Below are 25,911 nucleotides of genomic sequence, written 5' to 3' on the forward strand. Positions count from 1 at the left end.
CATCCAAAGTCTATTTCATTTTTCCTCAATTATATATAAAATTATCCTTTCTAGTCTATGGTGGTTTCCATTAGAAACATATAAAAATTCTTTCTCCAGAAAGCAAGCGTACAGGTCTGCTGAGGTTTTGGAACTTGTGTCAGGATCTGCCCTGAATCAACTTCATGCCTGATCACTCTAGAAAAACAAGAGAGTCCAAGTTGCTCATAAATCTTAATTCACTGTTAAATTAATTGTTCCAATTTTCATGTGCAATATTATAGGTGCCTGATAAGAAACTCATCAGTTGGCTCCTTGGGACATTAAGATTTGCTGTGGTAAATTCTATGTGTTGTCTTTTCAAGTTTCCCTTTAAGAAGAAAAATTTACAAAAGAAGATAAAAGTTCAAGTGTTTCCCCGAAAGAAAATAACTGAAAAATTTGACATGTAATGAAAAATTAATTTGTCCTAATATAAAATTTTAAAAAGCCACATAATATTTTCAGGCAAACAAACACTTAACTGACACCAAATCTATAAAAATATCTCAGTATGGATTTCAGATTCCCTGGGATGGAAGTCAAGAGACAGATTAAATGATCATGATATTCAGTCCAAAATTAAATTCCACTGCTTTTAAATACATATATATATATATATATACATATATATGTGTGTGTGCATATATATATAAATACAATCGTCAAAGTGAAGACAGCCTAACATAATATTTTAAGTGACAGGTGAAGCACGTGTCAACTTTATAATTTTATGACTATCTTAGGACCAAAGTTGCTTTTCTAAGGGAAGAAGGATTTCATTAGCTTCCCCTGAATCAAGCCGTGATGAAGCAAAGTGATGACCCAATGAATTTTAGATGCACAGAAGTTCACCTCCCCGTACATGCATCTCCACAGCCACCACACACTCAGGGAAAAGTGAGCAGCCCTTCTTCCCTCTCCCTGTCGTAGCCCAGCTCCCATCACTAACAGTCATTATGTTCTAGAAGCAGAATCTGCTTTTGTGATGCAGTATTTAAACAAAGTATTAACCCAAGAGAAAACATAAGTCTACTTGGTTACCCTTAACATGCTCCCCTTTATTTTCATGACAGATCTATTTCTTTTACCACCACATATTTTCATGCCACCAGGGCTATTGATCCACAGAACTACACCACGTAGCATGGGGAGAATCCAACCACTTTTTACCCATTCACTAACAATTGACATTTTCTGTACAAAAGGAATGCTTGTAAACTTTTCCATCCACACCTGTGGTGCCACTGCTGCCCCATGCACTCCTGCCAACAGCACCTGGCACAGCCACACACTGAACCTGTGACACAGCAATGGTCAAGTCTGCATCAAAGTATTAGAAAAAGCCTCGATCACTTTTAGTCTGTCTCCTAAATCATCCCACAACCCATCCTGCAGCTCCAGCCTTCTCCAGCTGAGGAGCAATTTACCACCCATCTTCCTCAGCATGATACCTCTTGTTCTGGCCAAACACGTTTAAGGCATAGAATTAATTTTCATCTTTCCTGGAGAAAGCACGGAGGTGATTAGCCCCATTTACCCTGGTGTGCCTGAATCAGAGCCAACCAGGCACAAAAGCACACAGGTCATTTTAAGTGCCCTGATCATCCTCATAGTCTGAAAAACAGTGTAGTCCTGAGGGCCTAAACTTGTATTACACGGACAGTTGGTGACATAACCCATTTAGATCAAAACACCCTGTGGAGTGGCTCAGGTCTGCTCTCTCACCACTGCAGCACTCCTCAGATGTGAAACCAGAGCTGCTTTTCCAAATGTCCAAATGATCTGAACCAGAGAGATCTGAGGCCATAGGCAGGGCCAGTTCAGACCTACCCAGACGGCGTCGTCCTGTCTGTACTGCTTCCAGTTGCGGCCGGTGTCGCTGAACATCAGCGCGTAGCTGGTCACCCAGTCCGAGCTCCCGTACCTGCCCTGCGTGGCCACCGCCACGATCTCCACGCGGTCCCCCAGATCAACCTGGAGCCACTGCTGCTCGTTGGACTCCAGTGGGGACCAGCCACCAGCTCCTGAAAGATGGGATGAAGAGAATTTAGATAACAATGACAGCACAAAAAAATTATGCTTGATAAAGAGCCGTTTAATTATTTCAGGTCATCACAGAGGACTCTACTTGAGCACGCGGCTGTTTTTTTGTATTTTAGTATTAGGAAGTACACTACATGAGGTGGGCTTCCATCAGGTTATTTCCATTAACCTAAACCTCATGAGGAATTTCTAAGACATTTTAAGAAAATTTATTCTTTTTCAGCTGTACAAATATCAATGAGGTTGGCATATGCTCAATCACAAAAAAAAAAAAAAGAAAAAAAAAGAAAAATTCTATGTATTTCGTCCTTGCAGTTCTGGGAATGTGGACTTGTAACTTGTGGTTTACTTTGATATTTTCCTTTTTGGTATGTTCTGAAAGAATTGCAAAATGTTAGTTATTTTGATTTGAGCCCTATTAAGTACTTGAAAGAATGGTTTAATTACAGCTTATAAACACATTTCAGATAATTTGTTGTAAAGCTAGAAACCATTTGATTGAACAACTAAAAGGACTGCCTTCACACTGGAAAGCAGGCTGTCTCTGACATGAGTAATTCGTGTTTGTCCTTTAAAAGTAAAGATTTGCACTATTGCTTGAATTTCTTTAGAGGTTAAACAGGACTGTGGTAACACCAAGCCAATGAAACAAAACTGCAACCACTGCTTGCATTTTACCACTTTGCTCACTTCAATAAATGGGAGCTTATGGTTAAAAAGCAAATCATTCCAGGCTGGAATATATTATTTTATGGTCTCCTGCTTTCTTTTACACCCTAAAATACAGGCTACATTTTTTTTCTTTTAGCTCGTTTCTCCTTGCACACATTTATTCTCTGCATACACCCAGTGTTCAATTCAGCCTCACCAATGAGCAACCAATGCAGTTATGAAGAGCACAAGCCATCAACCAAATAACTAAGAGAGTAAATTTTGAGGCTGCCACTGTTTCTGCAACCCAACATATTTTTGTTTTGTCATTATTAATGAAGTTTGGAAAAGCACTCTAGTATGACTACACTGAAATGATCTGTCTCAAAGTTGCTCCCTGAAAAGTTCATTGAAGTGGGTAGAGTTGAAAGATTTATAAATGTGGTTTCTATCAATGAACTCAATTTCAATAACCGTGCACTTTTACAAACATCCTGTTTTTCCTGGATAGTATTGTACTTTCCCACTCACAACTGAAATCCCTTTGTCTATGAGTAGGTGTTAAAATTGTCATTATTTACAATTTATTAATATAGGATTCATCCGAACTCCTGAAACAGAACCATTCCAGTACCTGGAATGGAGTATTGTTCCTGCTCCCCTGGATGACTCAGCCTTCATTCCTCTACAAGAGCTCTCCAGGGAAAAGTTTGCAACCAAACCAATGCATACTGCTTCTTAGTGCCATGATTTACCCTTTTCAATCCCAACAAAAGTCTTCATCATCACTGATTATTTTACCTGCCCTAAACAGAATACTCTCTCCTATGATCATGCCATGAAACACCTAATGAGAATACTAGGAATTTCATCTCTGATTTCTTTTTTGACGAGTTCATAGCTCTTTATACCTATATATATAGCTTATACAAGACTGTAATACCTCCTGTTAAAAGTCCTAACAAGTTTACCTCTTGCGTCATCTTTTTCTTTATTTTGGTATTTTAAGTGCCATATAGAAAGTATGTTTTCTGCTTTTATGGTACAAACTACAGAGCTGTATTCAAAGACAACAAACTACAGATTTCTCCTACACACAGTTGGATCTATTACACATGGGAACCAAGGGCAAACTTCCTTTGGATTGCAATATCCAGTATCTAAAATAGAGTCTGAACACAATAGTTGTTGCTTTTTTTTTGCTTCCCGCCCCCCCCCCCCCTCCAGTTTTATTCCAGGAACTGATATGATATGAAAGTCTGCTTCAGAACTTCTGGCAAAATTGTTCCATTCATGACTCAAAAGACCCTATTCTAGATGTTTTCAGCACATGTTAAAAGAAAGTTGCCATTTTCATCTTTCCTTCATTCAACATAAAGAACAACAACTACACGAAGGAAAATAACTTATAAAAAAAATGGTGAGTTTTCCCTTAAAAACCACAAAAACTTTGCTTTCTGTGTTCTAGTTTATTCATAAGCTCTTAAGCCAAGCCTGTTAGCACGGATGCTTCCCAGCAGTATGCCAAACATCATAAGTAAATATCTACTTTATGCTGTCTCCCTTCTGCTGCTAGAAATGGCAGCAATATGATACACTTTCCACAAAAGTGTTTGGCTTTACTGTGCACTTCTATTTTCCAGCTTGAGCACAACACCACAGGCTTATAATTTCGAAGTCAAACAAATGATACACACTGAACAGAAATTTGGGAGATCTGTGCTGAGCTTGAGCCCTAAAATCATAGATTACATGGTGTCTCTGAACTGCATCTCTCTTTACACGAGTACATTTGTCTGCTGGGAATGTCGCTCTTTAGATCTAAGCACTGCAGACACAGCTCTGACACCTGCTCACAGCTTCACCTCTGCAAAGCTGGTCTTGCAAGAAAGACATCAGTTACGGGCCATGTCTTCAGAGAACAGCAGCTGCTTCATATATTTGTTTCCTGTGGAGAAGACAGCCTACTGTGTTTCTCTCTCCCAAACCTTCCATCATTACCATTTCCAGAGGTGGACAGTAATCCTACTGCTAGTAAGAATGGTAGAATCCCTGCAACAGCAAAGCTGCACTGGCTGCATGACTGAGGGCAGAATTGATGCTTTTCCCCCTGGGCCTCTCTCCCTTCTGCTAATAAAGCAAACACATAGCTTCTGCTTGCTTCTCTGTTTATCCCAAATCCACACCAAATACTGCTGTGAGTGCCAAAAAATCAATAAATGTTCTTTTTACTCCCCATTTACTCCATCATACAGACCAGGTGGCACAAGGGATACTGGCATTTTTCCAGCTTTTATGCACCTCATTCCTGATAGTGTGTCAACACCCCATCCTGTACTTTTTTTAGTAAGCAGCCAAAAAGCACAATCAAAGTAGAACAACCATATAGAGCCCTTTGCTCCTCTACCCCCCTTAATGCTTGCCCCTCGGACTGTTTGCCAGCACAGGCATAAGACAAAAGACAAGGAGGTTCTAATAGACAACAACATTGACTACTGAAGACACAACTTCAGGACATCAACTGCTCTGAACAGACAACCCAACGACTTTTTCCCGCAACTGGGCACAAAGATACTGAAGAAGACCATATCAAGGAGGTTCTAATAGACAACAACATTGACTACTGAAGACACAACTTCAGGACATCAACTGCTCTGAACAGACAACCCAACGACTTTTTCCCGCAACTGGGCACAAAGATACTGAAGAAGACCATATAAATTTTATTAAGTGTGGCATAAACGCAAAACAGACAAAAATATTGGCTTTGATTATTCCCATCAGATCTGCACACCTGTCTTAGGTGTGTTGTCACATTGTCTTACACAAAAACGAGAGACAGGATGTTCAACATTCCCCCTTTCTGCCCACCAGGTTCCCACTGGCATTGACAGGATTCTGCACACTGGGCTACACCATCATTCCTCCCAGCTCACACATTTCACATCTTCTGGGGATCATTTCAAAGAAGGAATTCAACATGGTATGGAGAAAATACCCCAGTGGAGGAACAATACCACAGGACTCTGATATATTGTTCATATTTTCCATTGCAACAAATCAAAATGTTAGAAATATGTGGAGAGCAAGGATCTGATGGTTTCTCAGTTGGGGACCCATATGATTCCAAGAAATATGATCAAATACTTTTGTTTCTTTTTCAGACTGTTTGTACATTTTGCCATAGTTGTTTCAAAAATTGCATTTAAGCCCAGTGTTACACAGTCAATGCTTTTTGATGTTCCCCAGGGCCGCTCAGGATGGCCACACTTATTTTTAGTTGATTATTACAAAGCAAAGGGAATTATTTTCCCCCTACATGCCTTACAAACAGCTCAAATAGCTTTATATAGCACTAAAAACTCCTGGACTTCCCACTGCAACTAAGTGCTTCCCTGCTGCACAATTCTACTTTAATGCCCACATCAAACACTTCCTGGCCACAAAACAAATTCTTTTTGACACTATATATGCTTTATATTCTCATACATAATTGCCTATACTGACTACTCAGGAGAGCTAATAAGAACTGAAAAATCTTAAGTGATGCAGTCATATTGTAGCAATTTTCTTATTATTTTCCAGTATTTATTTACTGTATACAAAAAAGCTGATAAATTCCTCTCATGGGCAAAAAATATATTTCATACCTCAGAATCATATTTATCAGAATTATACTAGCTCTTTAGCATTACCAGCACAGATTTATCAGCATTTTAATTAAGCACTTTCAGCTGTTAACACAAAGCTTTACTCATGGGTACTTTGTGTGTTTATTTTTTTAAATGGCACATTCCACTACTGCAGGCCTTATTTTTTAAAAAAACAGTCTTTTAGTTATTGTTATCTATTACTGAATAAACTTGAAGAATTAGAACTTTCTGTCAATAAAGAAACAGTTTGTGCTTTATAAATTCATCTTCACTTGTTGCATTCATGTTTGCATTAACAAATATATTCATTTGGCTTTCTACCCAGAGGCTCTGTTCCTTGCAGCACTGTCTTATCAATTACAAGTAAAGATAAGCCAACTCATCAAAATATTCAACATTATCAGAAAGCCACAGCCCAGTCCTTGTTAGGAAATATTACTCCTGTAAAGACATCTGCTATTTGCATTCAAGTGATAGTTAAAGAAAGTTTCTACAGCCACCACTGCTTGCTGCTCCAAGCCAAGCTCAGGCACTGCTCTGGCAAGAGTACACTTAGTTCTCTTCACAACAGCTGATATAGGGCTAATTGTGCTGGAAACAGTGTTGATAATACAGAGATGTTTCTGTTCTTGCTGAGAATTGCTCACACACAGGCCGAGGCCTTTTCTGCTCCTCACACCACACCACTATGAGGAGGGTAGAGGAAAGCCAAATTTGGGAGTGGACACAGCCAGGACAGCTGACCCCAGCTGACCACAGGGATATCCCATCCCATATAGCATCATGTCCAGCATTTAAAGCTGGGGAATGAAGGAGGAGGAAAAGGGGGATGTTCAGGCTTCACTTTTGCTCTGGGGATTCTCTCCCCCATCCCACCTGGGGAGCGAGTGGCTGTGTAGGGCTGAGTTGCTGGGTTTGTCCATGATGTGTGCCCAGCGTGGGCCTCAAAGGGCTTGAGATAATTACAGATTTGATTGGAATGTACTAGATTGAATTTACAGCTGTTACTGTTGGTTCACTATTAATCAGCAGCTTCTGTGTTTGCCATGGGGCTTGCTTCCCTTACTGCTCATTAGAGTCTACTGCTCATTAGTAGATACTTTTTGCTGTGCTGCTTATCATCTGACTGCTGGGCCTGGGCACATTTTGATAACAGCAGTGGCCATGCTCCTGGGCTGGCAAGTGGCTGCTGGGCAGGCTGGAACTGCAGTGTGAACCCAAGCCAAAGGGGCAGTGACAGTGGACAAGTCCCTGTGGCAAAAGGACAGCCCAGGTGTCTGTGGCTGTGAGGAAGCCCATGCCAGAGCATGCACACCTCAAAGTGCCTGTGGCTGTGGTCACACCTGTACCACAGCTGGTTCCTCTGAAGGGACTGTGCTCCCAGGGTAAGTGCACTCTGCAGGAGGTACTCCCTGAAGCACCCTGGGTGTGCATGAGGCCATGCTGGACTATGTCAAAGTGTGTGGCTGTGGCCAAGCCCACACACAGCAGGAACTGCAGCCATGGGGAAGGCAGGAGCAGTTTTACTTCTGAAAGGACTGTGGCTGTGGTAAGGCCATGCTGGAGTGAGCAGTTGTGTGAGGTTTCACTGTTTTGGGGGTTAAGCCACAGCAAGCGCCCATATGAACTCTGCCAGCACTACATCTGCACATTCAAGTCTATACAACAAAAGAATTAGGCAAGGAAGAGTTTAGCTTCTAGATGCCTGAGTTGGCTTCAGCTCATAAGTTATCACATAAGCATTCAGAAAACAAAACAAAAGTTGCTGAAATAATACCCTTACTTAGGGCTTGGTTTCAGTACCCTGTCTCTTGTTCCTATGACTAGTGCTAAAAGATAGCATGGACCTTAACAATGTGATACTGCATTGCTGAAAAACTACAATATCTTACTCCTCACTGCATGACAAAACTACTGTGGGACAGTTAACTAAGACAGTTAAATAATGATTTCAGTTTCTGACCTTGAACTGAAACCACTATCACAATTTCAAACATTGTTAATATCTCTTCAATAGGGAGTAAGGTCAGAGTTTGACTTGCAAGCTTTTTGAAGGTTTTGAATCTCCTCCTCTCTTCTACAGGTAAAATTAGCTATTAGAGCCATCTGCACAATCACACAAGCATATCATTCACCATCTCAACCAGCAGTAGGAGACAAAGACAGGGAAAATTCAAATATCGTGCTCAACATTTACAACCTTCTTTTGTTGAGCAGTTACCATATGATCTTCTACATGCTGAGGAACTCTAGTTCAAGAGTTCAAATATGATATATTGCAATTCCCATCTAAAACTTCTTTAATGGCCAAGGAGCTCCTTATCTTTAGTACCAAGCATAGAAGAGAGAGTCCTTTATTGTCTTTCTATAGATTTATCAAAAGGTGTTTGATTAAAATACACTTCAGGGATGTTTAAGAATAAAAATTTTGATTGATTTTCAATTAAAAGCTTTTTTCAGATTGATTTTCAATTTAAAACCTAGTAGTGATCTTTCCAGTGTTTCCTAAAATGAAATTCACATGTAATATGATAATACAGGTCTTTCCACTTTTAGAGGCTCTACCTTGGGCCAACAGCCCAAATTTGCAACAGGATGTCAAATGAGGTTCCAAATACTGTCACCTTCTCCTTTCTGGTACTATGCTTCATATTCATAGTTCCACCTGGTGTGTGAACTCATTATCTGGACCTCAAACATTCTTGATGGTAAATGTCTGAATAGTTGTTAGTAACATTCACTATTTCTGCAGAAATGTGTAGTCATTGAATTCCACTGGAATTTTATACCTAGTTGCTATTGTCTCAAACCTAATGATCTTTAAGCTCTTCAAATACGGGAACTCATCCAAAGCAAAAAGACTATCTGAACTTCCTTAACGATATCTCTACAAGAGAAGTGGACATCTTCAAAATAAAGTGGACATCTTCTCTAATAAAGGAGGAAATTACTCCTACATAGTACACTGTCAGGAGCATAAATTAATGGCTCTATTCAACTTGGCTCTGAATGCACTGCATACAAACACCATAGGAAGTTATTGTTGTAAAAGTGATTCAAATTAATAGTTTAGGCATTTCATACTGTAACCTTACCATCTCTCCTGTTGAGTTTTGCAAAGCTGGGACTGTGGGTACTGAAGAGCTCAGAGGAACTGGTAAGGGCAGCTGAAGGTAAGGGAGATACCAGTGGATCATCACAATTATCTAAAAAGGAAAACAAAACAACAAAACATACAGAGGTCATTATATGAGCAACACACATGCCACGTTGTGCTCTGTCCAGATGGTGCTTTATTAACTTAGTAGTCAGAGAATGGACAGACAGCACACTTGTGCTTGAATTCACATGTGAGAACTGAAATTAACCCAGTCTGGTGAGACAGCAACCCCATTGGAGCTGCTGTTAAGACATTGAAGGCTTCAAAAACTCGAAATTGTTGTCCTTTCAGGGAATTAGATTTGATTGTCTACCCTGCAGCTAAAGAGGGTATTGACTTTGACACTGGAAGAGTGCAGTAATACTCTGGCAGACCTTAGAGAACACCCCAGCTGTTCTGCGTCCAGTAGTTTTTCCACAGAACAAGTATGCAGTGCAGGAGTTAAAACTTCATATTTCTGTGTGCAAGTGACACACAGGAAAATGCCATGGGGGGTTTAGCAACATGTAAAAGTGTGTCCTGTGCTTCACAGGTGTCTCAGGCTGCACTAAAATTTCAACATCTTAACATGTCCACCATTTCTTCCCCAAGCTCACACAAATTGTATTTGTTCACTCACATGAGCAGCCTCTACATTTCTTCCCTCTTTCTCTCACATCTGCTTCTGAGGACAGATGAGCTATGCTAACACTCAAGTGCAATTTTTTAGCCCCTAATGTTTGAACAGGGATGGAGTTAAAGTGAATTTTCTCATTACAATGCTGTCACATAAACACTCAAGAACATAATGCGGGGTTTCAGTACGGAATAATAATAATAATAAACCCCTCTCGTTTTTAATTGAATCTCCCATGGAGCAAACATGGACCTAATTACTGGAAAAGGCCTGCAGGTCACCAGGATCTCAGGCCACCACAGTGTTTTAGCACTCAGAGAGTAAATAAGCAGTTTGCAAGGATTGGAGGGGGAAGGAAGGGCTACAAAAGACAAAGAATAAAAGCAAAATTTGCTTGAGAGTTATGAAAATGAATTTAGATTATTCCAAACCTGTGCGATACCTTTTCCATATTGAGACAGCTTACATTAAAATATTTCACATCTCTTTCTACAATGACTCTCTAAAACAACCCAGATATTTTTGCAATCAAAATCCAGCTCTATGTGAAAGAAAATCAATGTAATCAATATAATTTATATCAGTGCATTGAATGATGGACCTCAAAAAACAAATTTCTATACAAAACCCTTTCTATCTCATTGATTCCCAAGAGCAAAAAGGCCTAGCAAGATCAGCAAGATAGATAAATGATAAATTATGGACAAGTCTGCACTGATGTTGTAGCCATGAGGATAATTATCCAACAGAACAAGCATCATGAGCAGATTCCCTGAGACTTAAACCCTTTGAATCTCAAAGAGAACTTCTGAAGGGTCTGTGAAGTGCCAGTCTCCTGGTACATCATGAGATCAGACTATGACTCTTCTATTTGAACTTTAAAAAAATCCCAAACAAAACAACTGTAAATTGAGGGTCTTAAATTCACTGTCACTCATGACCTGAAGAGAGATTTAAACAAAGATTAAAAATGGTGAATTCATGAGGGCACTGAATTCACCCAAACTTCTGCATTCTATAAAACCAGCAGAGGGGTTGGGGACCTCTCAAAAGAAGGTCCAAAATTGTAGCAGACAGATCTACAGGACTATTCAGCAAGACTTAATCCATGAGGCTGGAAATCACTGAAGGCAGAGAGTGCACTTTAAACAGGGTCTAGACTGCTGGCTCTGTTCAGATCCCAGTGGTTGCTCCTGGGCCACAAGAGAACTGAGCAAGCACATCAATCAGCCTGTGATCCAGCTGTCCAGTGCTGTTCCTTAAAGGTAGAACTGGATACCTCTGGGACACCAAGTATCTCAGCATCACAGCAAGAGGAAACCCTCTCAGAGCAACACATGGAAGGCTCTCACTGGGATCTCTAGAGGCTCCAGGCTGAGAAGTGACAATTGGCTCCTGTAACAATGAGATGCTTTGTCTAAATTTCCAGATCCTTGGCTTTTGTCCCCATGCACGTTCATCTGTATCTCTGCTGCTACAGCACTGAAACATCATTTCCACACTGAATTCTTATTTTGCTTTGTAGGTAGGTAGAAAGGAAGGAAAGAAAGGGAAGAAATGGAAGGAAGGGGAGGAAGGGAAGGAAGGAAGGAAGGAAAGGAAGGAAAGGAAGGAAGGCCTGAATTACAGCTAGGAAAACTTCCCTGAATTATTATCTAACCATAAAAACACATAAGTTTAAGGTTTCAGGATTTAGAACAGTACACCAGCACTAATGCAGCCCAGCTTTCAACAGATAAGAGAGTAACGATTGATTGACTCAGAGTGTACATGCAGGAATTTCCTCCAAGTGAAGATTATTTTTGAATGGATACTCTGGCAAGATGCAAGGTCACTCTTCCTCCCTTCACTCAGTCAAAACTAACTTTGCACTGGAGGTTGAACCAAGAGCTCTACATACACAGACCTACAATGCAGGATATGGCACAGTTTTTACACCACAAATGAAATTCTAGGGTACAGCAAAGTGCTTGGGATGCACCAGTCAGCTTGTACACACACAGCAATCCAGATCACTTGGAGAACAGCTCTGATACATCCTTTGTCAGAGACTCATCATGTACACATTTGAGACTGATACCACTTTGTAAAACTTAGCTGAAACATGGTACAAAGTTCAAAAAGGTGGGATGTGCATGGACAGTGAAGGCCATTCCATTGGCCTGCTTCCACGAGAAGGTACAGTAATTTCACGAATACAAGCCGCACCAATTTGACCAAAATTTTGGTGGAAACCCGGAAGTGCGGCCAATATTCCGGGGCGGCTAATACATTAACAAAATTCTAAAAGCTGCCAACACGGAAGTGAGAGCCCACGGCAGCCCCAAGCCAAGTTGGAGCCCGACCGGCCCCGGCAGAGGTGGGAAAGCCTGGCAGAGGCGGGGCCAGCAGTGTGGGGGGCGGGTGGCAGAGCCTGAGCCAGCAGGGCGGGGCAGGGGGGCGGCAGAGCCCGGGCCAGCAGGCCGGGGGAGCCCGGGAGAACTGGGGCTAGCAGTGCAGGGGAGCATGGCAGAAGCAGGAAGGCCGGCGGGTGAGGCTGCCTGGCAGCGGGGGAAGCCCAGCAGAATCGGGGCCAGCAGCGTGGGGGAGCCCGGCGGTGCGGGGGCCTGCAGTGCCGGCCAGGGCGAGGAAACGCGGCGGTGGTGCAGACGGGAGGGGGCGGCCGGTGAGCCCGGCGGCGGGGCTAGGGAACGCGGCGCGGCCGGCGAGCCCGGCGGCGGAGCTAGCGAACGCGGCAGCGGGGCGGTGCTGACGGGAGAGGGGGGCCAGCGAGCCCGGCGGCGGCGGCAGTACCACCCGGCCAGCCCCGCCGAGCCGTGGCGCTGAGCTGGGCCACCCGGCCCCGTCGGCAACCATGAGCGGGCCGAGCCTTCCTGGCCCCGCCCCGAGCCAGTAAAGCCCGCTATGCCGCGATCCTGTTACTAATTGGCCAATTTGTGAAAGCTGCGCACGGATTCTCGCTACGAACGAAAGTGCGGCTAATATTCGGGGTGCGGCTTATCTATTGACAAAGACAGCAACATTGTCGAGGCACCGGGGGTGCGGCTTATAATCCGTGCGGCTTGTATTCGTGAAACTACTGTAATATTGAAAAGCAAACAAACCAGCCACCAAAGACACACCTCTCAAGATTAAGAAACTCTCCAAGAAAGGATGTTATTATCATGTCTCCTTTTGTGATGGATGCAGAAAAGAGAGAAAAAATGTTGTGCTTATGCAAGATCAGAGATGACCCATGGTAAAACCAGAAGCAAAACCAGTATGTCATGATTCCTACCATATAATCCTAGCACAGACATTTCAAGAGGCTTCATACCCCCCACTGGATGTGACAGAAAAAAAAAGCCAACATTATTTCAGGTGCTCCCACATTTACAGCTCCTTACCCATAACTCCTGACATATTTCTCCATTTGCTTTGGAAGTTTGCCTGTCAGAACAGGAACTTTACTTCTTGGCGTTAACTGCATTATATGCCTATTAAAAACACTGGCTTTAACAATGAATAATTCCTCACTACAGAACCATTTAAAACATCTGGACACTCACAAAAGTGCATTTACTAGCCAGTTGTTCAGTTGTTTTCTCCTATGTTTTCCTTGACAAGATAATTAGCAAAGAAATAATGAAAAAGAGGGTCTAATTTAACCTATAATCCAACTTTTTTATGCAAACCACGCAACAATACAGATGTTGATTTGCATTTGAGAAAAGGGTGCTGACCTTGAATATGCCAACTTTTGAAAAACAAGCAGTTACTGACAGCATTAACTGTGATGAGTGTTAGTAGAACTGTCATAAAGAATCTTGTTTCTGGAATTAAGAAAAATAGTTACATATATCAACCTTAAATTTTTGGGGTTTATTAACTAACGATTTTTAGAAAATAATGATAAAATTACAAGAAAAAAGGGGAGAAAGTAATCTTTTGATTTTCATACTATGAAGTTGTTTTATTGATTGGTTTTGATTCTTTCCTTGGAGCTTTAATTACCCTCCAAATAAAACAATAAACGCTATCTGTCCAAAATCATTCAAGTGACATTTAGACACTAACTCCTAGGCTTCTTTGAAACATGACAGAAAATACCAGCTTTAGCTAATACTATACAAAACAGAATTTCAGAGCAGGCCTTTTGCCCAAATACCTGATTAAATTCTGAATGTTGCGAAGGGCTTCAACATCTGTGACATGTATGAAAAAATAACTGCAAAATATGCATCCAAGTCCTAGTATTCAAATGCTCCTGAAGAACAGCAGGTTTCTCAAATACAGCTAACATATTACCAAAACAGAGTTTGCACAGAAATCAGAGAGTCAGGCTAACTTTACTAGTTCTTACAGTACACAGTTCACACTGGTGGAGGTAGGCTTGGCATGATCCAGTTTATAACCTTCTTCAAGGCTGAGACAGCCTTCATCAGCAACAACTGGTAAAATTTAGAAAATTTCTGATTAGTGGGCACTGAAGATATTTAGAAAATCACAAACCCCAGAACTTCATTGTGGTTACACTAATGCTTCTCAGAGCAGGTCCTTTGAAGAGGATCAATCCCTGGAATACAGGCAGGGTCATTACAGGCCCAAACTGAGATGTGTTAACAAACCTGTCCTGCTCCTGTTTCCCTGGTTCACCTGAAGAGTCAGTGGGACGACACACATGGATTTCCACTTGTGAAGGTCATCACTAACATTTCCTGAACAAAAGCTTTGGTAAAGACAACATCATCATTGAAATATCTGCAGTCCCTGGGCTCCACAGATTTTCCAAACATCAGAACATCAGACTCTAACTGTTTTTGGTACTGCTATACCTTCACCAGGACAAATGTGCAGAAAATACTTTACTGCAAATCTTGCTTTTTTTTTTTTTTTTAATCTCCTATCATTATAATAAGTAATTACTTATACTGGTATTTACATTAACAATCTCAAATCATCATCAATGCAAATTGTCTGACAAGCCAGAGTAAGACTCACATCTATGCTGCAGCTATTAGCAACCAGAAGCATCACAAAATAATGCCAATACCATGAAAGCAGCACTCAGAGTGGGAACATGGGACTGGTATCCCAATGATGCAACTGAGGGAAGGGTAGGGGACAGGAGAGAGCACACAAACTATTAATAGAGCCAAAACTGCCTCCTCTCTGCAAAAATACAAAAATTGAAGATGAAAAAAGAGAGAATTATAAGTGGTTAAGTGCCATGATGGAGTCAAAAAGACAAATTCAGAAGAGGGCAACTGTCATGCCTCTTGCTCTCTCCCATGGTAATAGAAGCATTTTAAGGGAAGGTGCATCCTGTAGGTGCTCTACCTTAAGAACACTGGGCCTGGCACATCACCAAAGAGCTCCTCCAATAGTCCTTGCATACATCTCTGCTGAAGCAGATGCAAGAGGTGCAGGGAGGGCAGTAGTGCTTGTGACCAGCTGTGCAAACCCTGCCTGAACCACAATCCCTGAATTTCAAAGGGAGTTTAACAAAGATTTCACAGAATCAGACCTTTTGTGCACTGATAGCTATTTAAATACAAATATGTCCATATAAATATGAAGGAGATTTCAGGGTAAACCAGAGGCCTTGTAGCTTAGTCTTAAGAGGTCTCACTTGGAAATTAAAGGTATATTATTTCAGTGAGATTTTTGTTGCCAAGATATAATTTTATTCATTATTAAAATACCAGCAGAGTTACAGATGGTAGTGAAGTTAAATTGTGTGCATCATTTTGATTGCAATTGTAAATTGTCTCCATACTGGGATTTGAAGTTGAAAAGATTCACTGGTATTTATAGGCTAGATAAAATTCCTCTTAGCATTACCCACTTAATGGCATACTTTGTTTTAAAGATGTAAACCATGCGTTTTGTACCATGCCTCTTAACAGTCCTCAGGAGTGATCACTGATGCCTTTCACTTCATCTGTTTTTCTCCTGCCTTCTGTAGGTACAATTCTCCTTTGGAAAGGCAGAAAATACATATTTGGATTTACTGTGGAAATTAACCTTCAGTGTTATAGTCCAACGAGATGTATGTGCAAGGGAGAAGGAGGAGATTCTGTGAGGGGTAAAAAAAATGCATACACAAAAGACACGGGAACTGCAGTAACATGGAGTATGGCTACAGATTTGGAAGAGATTGGGAAATTATGTCCATATCAACAGTCCCTACAAAAAGCCTCTCACGGGAACTACCACCTACAACTAGGTTCTACTACCAATTTAACGACCTTAGTAAATGATGCTTGAAAACATGATGAGAAAAAATAAAATAAACCCCAAACAACCTGTTTTTCTGTAAAAAGAAATTCCTTCTTGTTTCTTTTTTTTTTTCTTTTTTTTTTCCTAGAGACTGGCTACACAGCTATGCACAGCTGTGAACTCCATCTGTTAGCTGAAATGCATGACATATTTTTCAAGATATAAGACGCTGGAGAAAGTACTTAACAATACAACGTTCCTTTTTCTTTTCGCGCTATACTGCAAATAAACGTCAATAGTTAAGCTAATCATGAGCTCTTCCTAAGCAACTGTAAATTACATAAGTGTTCTTTCATATGCCTGTAAAGACATAAAAGTATTATTCAATCAGTGCATTTATAGAGTATATTTTATCATACAGTGTGCACGTATAACCTTGTCTCACAAAAAGTGGTCAAGTCTGATTTTGAATGACTCAAGGGGCTCTCATAAAACTGATTCAATACTGGGTCTTATTTTTTTTATTGAAACAAGCATGTCTGCTGTGTAACTCCTACTCACAATAATGAAGTAGAATTGCATTTGAGGAACAGAGCGACAGGGCTCAAACTATGAATTTCAAATAGCCATCAGTGCATTTCCAGTAAACTAATATGCAGAAGCAATCCTTGTTTAGAGAGGGTGAAAGAAAATCAGACTAAGCCAATTACCAACAAAATACAGTTAAAGAAGAATGATGTGAAGTTAAAGGAAGAAGTGTTCTCCGATTTCAGCTCTGTCCTAGTCCATGTCATTTAGTTGAGTCATGTCTGCAGCTACAAAATGAAGGTACCATCACTTTATCTTTTACTACACTCTTTTCATTAGATCAGAGGCTCATTGTCAGACAGGAATGAGCTGTTGTCAATGAACAGCAAATCCATCACAGAAGTCCATTCTTGACACTCAAAAATTACTGAAATTGGTCTATATGGAAAGCAAAAAAGGACCACAACAAAAGGATGTGCTGATTCAGCCTTTCAACATTTATATTTCAATGAACAACCTGCAAAATCATATTATTGTCCAATACTATGATTTGCTCTCAACAGATGGAACAGCAGTTGCCCGAGATTCTTACTACTTTCTTCTCAGAATATAATGCTTCTTGCGCCTATTTGCCTCTGCTTTCCACATTTCTGATATCCTGTTAATGGAACAGTGCTTTGATCTTTGACCTGAGAGCAGAAACCTACAAATCTAACACAACAGATGAAATAAGTTTTATACCTGAATTCTGCCCTTTTGACATTTAACACACTGTAGGGAAGAGACAGCATAAATCCCCTCACACCATGGTAGGGAAATGTATCCTGAGATTACCTTTCTGTGCAGGGGAGCACAAGCAAGTGACTTTGTCAGCACAGGGCAGTTTTTGCTACATTATGAAAAAAAAAGAAACCTAAGTACATGGAGGTCTTTTCTCTGACCACACAGCATCACATCATCACAAGCACTCTTTTTACCTTTGCCTAGATGAGACTTGTTACTCATGCATTTCAAAGTTTAGAAGTTTACATATACCAAAGATCAAGACTGTCTTTTAGCATTTCAGAAGTTTTAGCAGCACTCACAAAAAGAGAAACTTGATACCTTTCAAAAGCATCAGAATTTGCTACAATCCTCTGTTCGCCAGAGCCCATCACTGAAGGAGTTCAGGGCGCCATGGATCAAGCCATGGATTCTAAACACAGAATAGCATTTGCCTTAAGATGCCATAATACAATTAAAACAACACTACATTTGCAGTAAAAAATGTTAATGTATGTGCACCCATCAGCAAGGCTGCCAGGATCATTATTAGAAGAAAAACACAAGATCAGAGCCAGCTGGACTGAGTTCTACAGACATTCACCTATAGAAAATTAAAATGCAGAGGGAGTACGGCAGATTTTCTGCTGATGTTACTCAGTGTTAAAATTGATCAGGAATTCATTGGTGAAGCAGTTTTTCTAAGTTTTCCAAATACAATTTTTTAAATGAAATGTAAATACCTGTTTCACTGAGAATAACGTTTATTGAGGAAAAACCCCAACAAACAAACAGGAGAGAAATAGGGAAAAATTCTGCACAAAAGTAGCAGCACACAGTCATGATGACTAGAACTAAAAAAAAACAGTTTGGGAAATACAGGTGCTTTGTTTGCAGGTGGGACAAAATTACTACTTCAGATAACTAACACCACTAATAAAAAAATGAACCATTTTCTAGTAAAATTAGGAAAAACAATAATTTCAATTATGTAAGTAGAGCCATTACATCTTCTACCACTTAATGTTCAGCTAAATGAGACAGAAACATAGTTCTGACTACTTAGAATCACAGAACAGAATCACAGAATCATTAAGATTGAAAAAGACCTCCAAGAGCATAGAGTCAAACCTTTGACTGAACATCACCACATCAACTAAGCCAGAGCAGTGCCATGTCCAGTCATTTCTTGAACACTTGTAGGGGTGGTGACTCCACCACTTCCCTGGGCAGCCCATTCCAATGCTTAATCACACCATCAGTAAAGAAATTCTTCCTAATGTCCAACGTGAACCTCCCCTGGCACAGCCTGAGGCTATTTCCTCTTGTCTTGTTAGTGGTTTCCTGGGAGAGAGGCCAACCCCACCTGGCTGCAACCCCCTTTCAGGTAGCTGTATTTAGTGATAAGGACTTCCCTGCATCTTCTTTTCTCCAGGCTTTTCTCCCACCTCTCCAAGCTGAGGAATCTTTTGTACAGATGGACATTTATGCTATTCCCCACATTTTGAGTCACCTTCAAATTTAGTGTGCTTGTGGCAGCACTGCTGCAAACTTCAGTGGAGCATCTCAACACCAAGTGCTTATCACCATCGCCCCTGACCGTGGACACCTAAGATCAGACCTGTAAGTGAAGACTCTGCTGCCTTTGCAGAGATGCACAGTGTTAGCTGGGGTACCTTAGAGAAGAAAAACAAGAATCCAATTACCATAATAAGTTTCCTTTTGGGAGTCACACAATTTTCATTAATTCACGGATAAATGCAAGAAGGAAACTTAAGGAGGAATCAGCCCTTTGTAAATTCTTGTCTCGTCCTGCTTCCCCAACACAGTACCATGGTTCCTACACTCCCAGGTTCTTTGAAGTCATACAGCTTACCCCCACCTTGGAGCAAGACCCAGGAGTACCTGCATGAATGTGGTGCCTCATTCCCATTCTCTCTGTTTTTAACCAACCACTACTTCAGAGGGGCAATGAGGTTGGAAAACATCCATCATGTGGGGAACTCAGTCGGGCTGCAGCTTTTGCCTTCCTAAAGAAGATTTTTCTGCTTTGGTTCCTATGGACCTCTATGGAAAAAGGCTCATTTATACAGGTAGACCTTGCAAAGACTTTCAGACAATGCCATAACTTTGTCTCGTAAGGTTATATTGTGCACATCTAAATTTAGAGCTGCTATCTGTAAGCAAACAACAGAGGCAGATTGTGGAATGCTGATGAATTTCACAGGCATGCCCAGCTAACAATGCACAGCAATTTAAAAGCCATCAATAACCAAGAGGTTGTCCCCTGAATTTTCAAATCAATCATGATAAAATGAATTCAATTTTTACTTTCCCTTTGAATCTTTGGTGAACTCATGGATAAAACTGATTAAAGGGGAAAGAATACACAGCATGGGATTCACTAAATGTGTTCTGTTTGGAGGGGTTCACTAAATATTTTCAGTTTGGAAGCGAGTCTCTTCAAATTGTGCAACATGCAGGATGGCACAGCGAAAACCAATTATAACTCTGAGAATTTCAGTGCATCCCATAAGGCTGAGAGAATGTTCAATTTGCAGGCTGTGAGCAAGGATTAAGAGAGATGAAGGCAGCGGTAAGTGCCCATGTACCATTGCATTTAAATGTAATGTCATTTCAAGGGATGATAAGTAATCATTTCATGTCTCAATAACCTCCAACAAAAATGCCTTATTTAGCCCCAAAACACCAATTTTTAAGACTCTTCTATGCAAGTTAATGGTTTAGATAAGGGACAAGATTGAAAAAAGTTCAAAATTCCCATTCTAAAGCAAGGTGAATGCAGCTTTGATGTCAGTTTAAAGATGAACATTTTCTTCCAGGCATTTCTTAGGGCACTGTGTTCTCTCTTCATCAGTCACAGTGGAATTTTTGGAGCCGCAGGAGAAAAAAACATACAGAGATCTCTTAGATTTAACAGGATAGCAAACAAGCAAGACAGTTTATTTTGACAATCAGTATTTTAAGACTATATTGATGATACTGTCTTCATTACCAATTTATGCAACCTAGGCTCTAATCCCATGCTCGTGGCACTGTATGACCACAGCTTTCATCCTTTTCATCCCTGAAATTCTGGCCCATAACTCAGACCCACTTCAGCACTGTCATTGTATTTTCTTTGAAGTGGAAGATATTTCTTAACCCTCTGCAAAACATATCTGCTAATTATCATGATAATTTCAACCCTTATAATGTTTTCTGCATTATTTTCAGAGACAGACAGTAACTCCTGGATGCAAAACAGAACACTGGAGGTGAAGGAGAAAAGTCTCATCATCTATGTGGATACAGAGTAAGAGAAAAAGAAGGAAAAAGGACACACCCAGAACAAGTAGGACTGTTCAAGTGAGGATTATGCAGAATTTATTCTGCAGCAAGTTCACATATGTTAATAACAGAATTAATAAATAACAGCTACAAAATACACTAAGGATTGCAGTGCAGTATTTCACATGGGAGCAAACAAAACCAGGCATTCTTCATTTTAAAAAACAGTGAAAATTCAAGCAACTAAAAAACCAAAACGGCAAAATTTAACAAGATGGCAGCTTTGATTTAAAGTATTGATTAATGTATCAGTTTGAATGCCAGCAGAACTCCAGCAGTCAGCTACCTTTTGCTTTGTCTAAAGGCACCATTTTTCATCCAACAAAGAAAAAGGTTCACTTTCTATCAGTAGTCCTCCTTGTGAGGAACTCTGCAAAACAAAAAAATACAAAAGTCTCAATTAAAGAAAAAAGAAAGCCCAACCAAACTCCTATGCGTCATTGTCACCTGTCACAAACAGCATACAAACCCGAGCCATCTTTGCAAAGTTACCATAAGAAGCCTTTCTGGATACAGTTGTCAGATGTGGAACAATTTTGGGTAATAATTTGATAACTTTATTTTCAGATATGGCAAACAGACAACTCCTCCATACTCCCTAATTGCATGTCATTTTGTTTAGACAGATCCAATTCCTTCAATACTGAGTGGCTAGCTCAAATGCCTTCATATATAATTATGGCTCAATCCAGAAATACTTTTTTTTAAAAACAAAGCCACTGCATATATTAGGGTAATAATCTTTTAAACAACAGAGGAAAGAAAACTCAGCTGTGTATTTTCTTACTCTTTAAATCAAATTCAGATCCTGCTTGGATTTCTGCTGGTTCACATCCCATTTTAATACATAAACTCCCACAGGTTTTATCTCTTCAACAAAGCAATTAATAAAGCGTGGCTCAGACCATTAAAGGTTTGTTTTATGCCCCTCTCAATCCCTTGAGATAAATAGAAATTGATGTTTATTTTGGGCGTTTTGAAATCTGAATAATTTCTGCAAAGTCCTGCAGCCCTGAAACTAAAATCTAATTACCTGCAAGTGTTTGCAGATGTAAGTATACATTCAAACTCTCTCTTCTATGTGGCAAGCTTTTTAAAGATCAAAGAGTTACCTCTAGCCTTGAGGCTCCTTATTTGAAAATGCACATTAACATTTAATGGTGCCACATTCCAAAGCCCACACATTGCTTTGAAAACATATCCCTCAGTGGTGGAACGAGCTTTCCCTGCTGCTGGTACTAATCAAAGGGACAGGAATATACTTTTAGAGGATCCATGGCCAATGCCTCCAACACAAGAAATGCAAAGCCTGGCTATCTCACAAGCAGTTACTTGCAGCATCACAACCCACTCCACCAGCCCAGTGAAAAGGTGAAAGAGGTCTTTCCCTTCAGCTTTGTCCTGGAGGAGTCAGCAAGCAGATCTTGCTGCTTTCCTTGCCATTGAAGAGGATCACTCATGAAACTCAGAATCAATGAGTGGTTGAGGTCGGGAAGGAGCCCAGGAGATCACGCAGGGTTCCTCCAGGTTCAGACTCACGTTTGTCTTAGCATGGCTCTTCCCTAATGCAGATTCAGTATGTCTATCCTTTCATACAACAAATTGTGGCATCCAGGAATAACAAAGTTCTTTTGGTGTCCTGCTGGGCTTTAACTTGGAGAAACTCTATGAAAACCTTCCTTCTGTGTCCTATTAAGCTGAACAGAATCAGGCAAACTTCAGATAAATTATTTTTCCAGGACACAACAAAAACTTTAATATGATAATAACATTTCTAAGTTTGTGTTTATATGATAATGTAGAGTATTAAAGAGATGATTGTGTGGAATTCATCACATTTTTAGGAAAGAATTAAGGAAGGATGATAATTTTCTTCTTTTCATCTGTATTATTCCTATTTGTTTTCTTTTTTCTTGAAATGGAAACCAGTTCCAAACCAACATGCTATATAGTTGCTTATGTTTAGGTGTTTATTTGTGTAGGTTTTTCCATTGGAAAGGAACATCTAAAACATGAAAAGATTCAGAGATTCGATTAAATAATGAAGTGAGAGGGAGGCATATAATTTGTTTTTTAACCTCAGGATGCTTTAAATTGTGAAAACAAGGAAAACAAACATGTTAGAATGTTAATTCTAAGGCATATCCTCTGTTATCCACTTATTATTAACTTCCTGAATGCTGGGTTACCAAACAATGCTGAGGTTGGACCACTTTACTAGAGACCACGTAAGACATTGCACTGGTTTCTGCTACTGTTGAAATTGCTCCTTTCACCTCCATGGTAATAAAGGGAATAATGAGGGAAAGTATGGAAGCCCCTCCCAGCAGCCCCATGAAGCTCCAGAATGACCTGACGACCAGTCCCTGTCACACACTCATCCCTGGAAGGTTAAGTGGATTTTGATGAAGCCATCAGCTTCAACTGCAAAGAGCTTGAGCCAATGCCAAATGAGGTCAAAGGGATTTTTTTCCCCTCCATTAGCTTCAATGAGTTCTGAATAAAACCCAGTGGGCTCCAGTGTGCCTACTAATTGTTAAGGGAATTAGAATTCCAGTAAATCATTACAACTATGGTCACTTGAAACCAGAATGACAAAGGGAAATTACATGATCCTCTGCATATCTCTGTGGGAAACACTAAATTAATGTTAAAACCATGATAATGTAGCAGAATTCAGGAACACCACCTCAGGTGATGCAAACCAACACCTACTACACCAGGTTAATTTCTGTTCTCTTGAATTCCAGAGCAATAATTCCTCATAAATTCAAGTGACTATGTACCCACATCAAATACCCTAAAGAGCCTCTCCTACTCTCAAAGGTAACCTACTTTTCACAAAAAGATTTTGAAAAGTCATTTCTATTGGTACAAAGCAGAGACTGATTAAAAGGTCATGAGACTACATGATTTATGAATAAAAGGTGTCAAGTGCAAAAATTTTGTAAAAATATATGTTTAGTAGATTATTATATATATTATACACTAGTATATAACATATACATACACAATATATATTTTTAAAATAAAGCTAGACCAATTTGTTAATCAAATTCCCACCACAGTGACACACAAGTTGTTGCCGTTCTAATTTCACATTGAGCCATTCTTTAAACACTGCAGACCAACATGGTGCTACACAGCTTTTATTTAGATATTACCTGGAGGATGTTTATAGCACTTTACCATTGCCCTGGCTAATACTGAAGCAGAATTAGAGTGGTGTTATTCCATTTCAGTTTCTGGCCTGCACCAGTGTCTCCAGAACCAGCCCACGTCCGTGTGACATTCACGGACACGCTCTGCAGCCGCTGCCCGAGCAGGCAATGGGCTGCACACAGCACATCAAGCCAAGAATGGCTAAATGAACAGAAGCAAGCCCAAGCTGGTTTGCTATTCCAGTTGGAAACAGCAGTTCTAAGTGCAGTAGGGACCACACAGGGTAGCAAACAGACAGCAAAGGACGGAGCCCTTTGGAATGGTGCTTTACATGACATTAGGCATGGCTTCCCTTCCTCTGGCAGGGCGCGTTACTTTATCCCCATGCTGCAGAGATGGAAATGAGGCAGGAGACAAGGTCACACAGAAATGCTTTACATTATGTGGGAACTGAACAGCCTTCCAGAGTCCCTCAACACCAAGGAGCTTTGCTCCCATTACTCTTTTTCCTTGTTCCCGTAGAACAACAAGTCATTTAAAACTCAACAAATTCATGAAAATTGCCAGAGTGGAGAAGGGAAAAAGATGGGAAAACTAAAGGAGAAAATTAAGAATACAGGCATTAGGAGATTTGAATAGGACAAACACAATGAAAAGAGGATGATCATGGACAGTTATAGCCTTCCATTTTTTAAAAGAGCTCAGATCTGTTAGGATGGTGTTTGAGTAAAGAAAAATGGAGTACTATGAGGATTGGTAGAGTGGAAGTTAATTTAGATATATGTCTGGAGCTTAGGTTGATTAGGTCATTCACAGCCTGAAGCTTTCTGGCCATAATAAAGCCTATTCCAAACCATCCCTGCTGTGCCTCACTTCTGTTTATTTGACTAGTTCTGTTCAAGGTCCAGATTTGGCTGAGCTTCTGTTTCCCCCAAAGTGCATTTCATTTTCAACCATCTGCTAAAGACTCCAAACCCCTTCTCTGAAATTTGAAAGATTTAATGACAATTAGCACGAAAATACTCTTTTTAATTTTATTAACAGATTGTAGAATCAAGAAAATTCACAGGGGGAAAATGTATTCAATAGCATTGCCTTTCCCCATCACTAGACCTGCCTACCAAGTGGTACGTACAAGGCACATGTGGGTAGCTGCAAAGCACTCTGAATGCACAGCTACAACATTAATCCTGTAAGAATAATCACAACAGCCAACTTGTGCTATCATATAGCTTTACTGACTCCAATAAGACCTTGTAGAGATGCACTAAGCCATATGCAAGTCATTCAACAGAATCATGTTATTTGGTTTCAAGTCCCCTACCTCAGGCCCAATCTGCCAGCTCCCTGCCTCCTCCCCTCCTCCCCAGTAAATGTTAGAGAAAATCTGTGCTCTCACACTGCTGGCCTGAGAAGTTCAAGGGAATAAGATTTCATCTGGAAAGCTTCATTGCTGCATGATACATGTAGTATAGGAGGAGACAACTTCTATATTTTGAATAATTTATTAAAAAAAAAACCAAAACCGCTTAAGTTTCCTAAGAGATCCATAAATTCCTGACCTTTCTATATGAGTCAAAGGCTTTCATTTCTTAAAAACTGCATTTTTTAAAAATACTCACTGTCACTGCAGAGACTCTCAGCTTCATAATAATTCATGTCTTTGGCAACCTTTAGAAACTTGAGTTACACTGTTAATGTAGTAAAACAAGGCAGACATATAATTATGCCCTGAAAATAAAATCTTTTGTAGGCTTTAACAG

General features: G+C 40.3%; 1 protein-coding gene across 1 annotated transcript in view; it reads right to left on the reverse strand.

Annotated features, from left to right (window-relative positions):
• Positions 1–25,911, reverse strand: part of CNTNAP5 (contactin associated protein family member 5) — a 276,013-nt gene that overhangs the window by 197,890 nt on the left and 52,212 nt on the right. The window contains exons 2-3 of the mRNA XM_033065393.2: positions 9,464–9,574; positions 1,852–2,045 (exon numbers count right to left, since the gene is read on the reverse strand). Coding sequence (XP_032921284.1) covers positions 1,852–2,045; positions 9,464–9,574 — 305 coding nt within the window. The remainder of the gene's footprint in view (positions 1–1,851; positions 2,046–9,463; positions 9,575–25,911) is intronic.

The sequence above is a fragment of the Catharus ustulatus genome, chromosome 7, assembly GCF_009819885.2.
Source record: "Catharus ustulatus isolate bCatUst1 chromosome 7, bCatUst1.pri.v2, whole genome shotgun sequence".
Classification (NCBI taxonomy): Eukaryota; Metazoa; Chordata; class Aves; order Passeriformes; family Turdidae; genus Catharus; species Catharus ustulatus.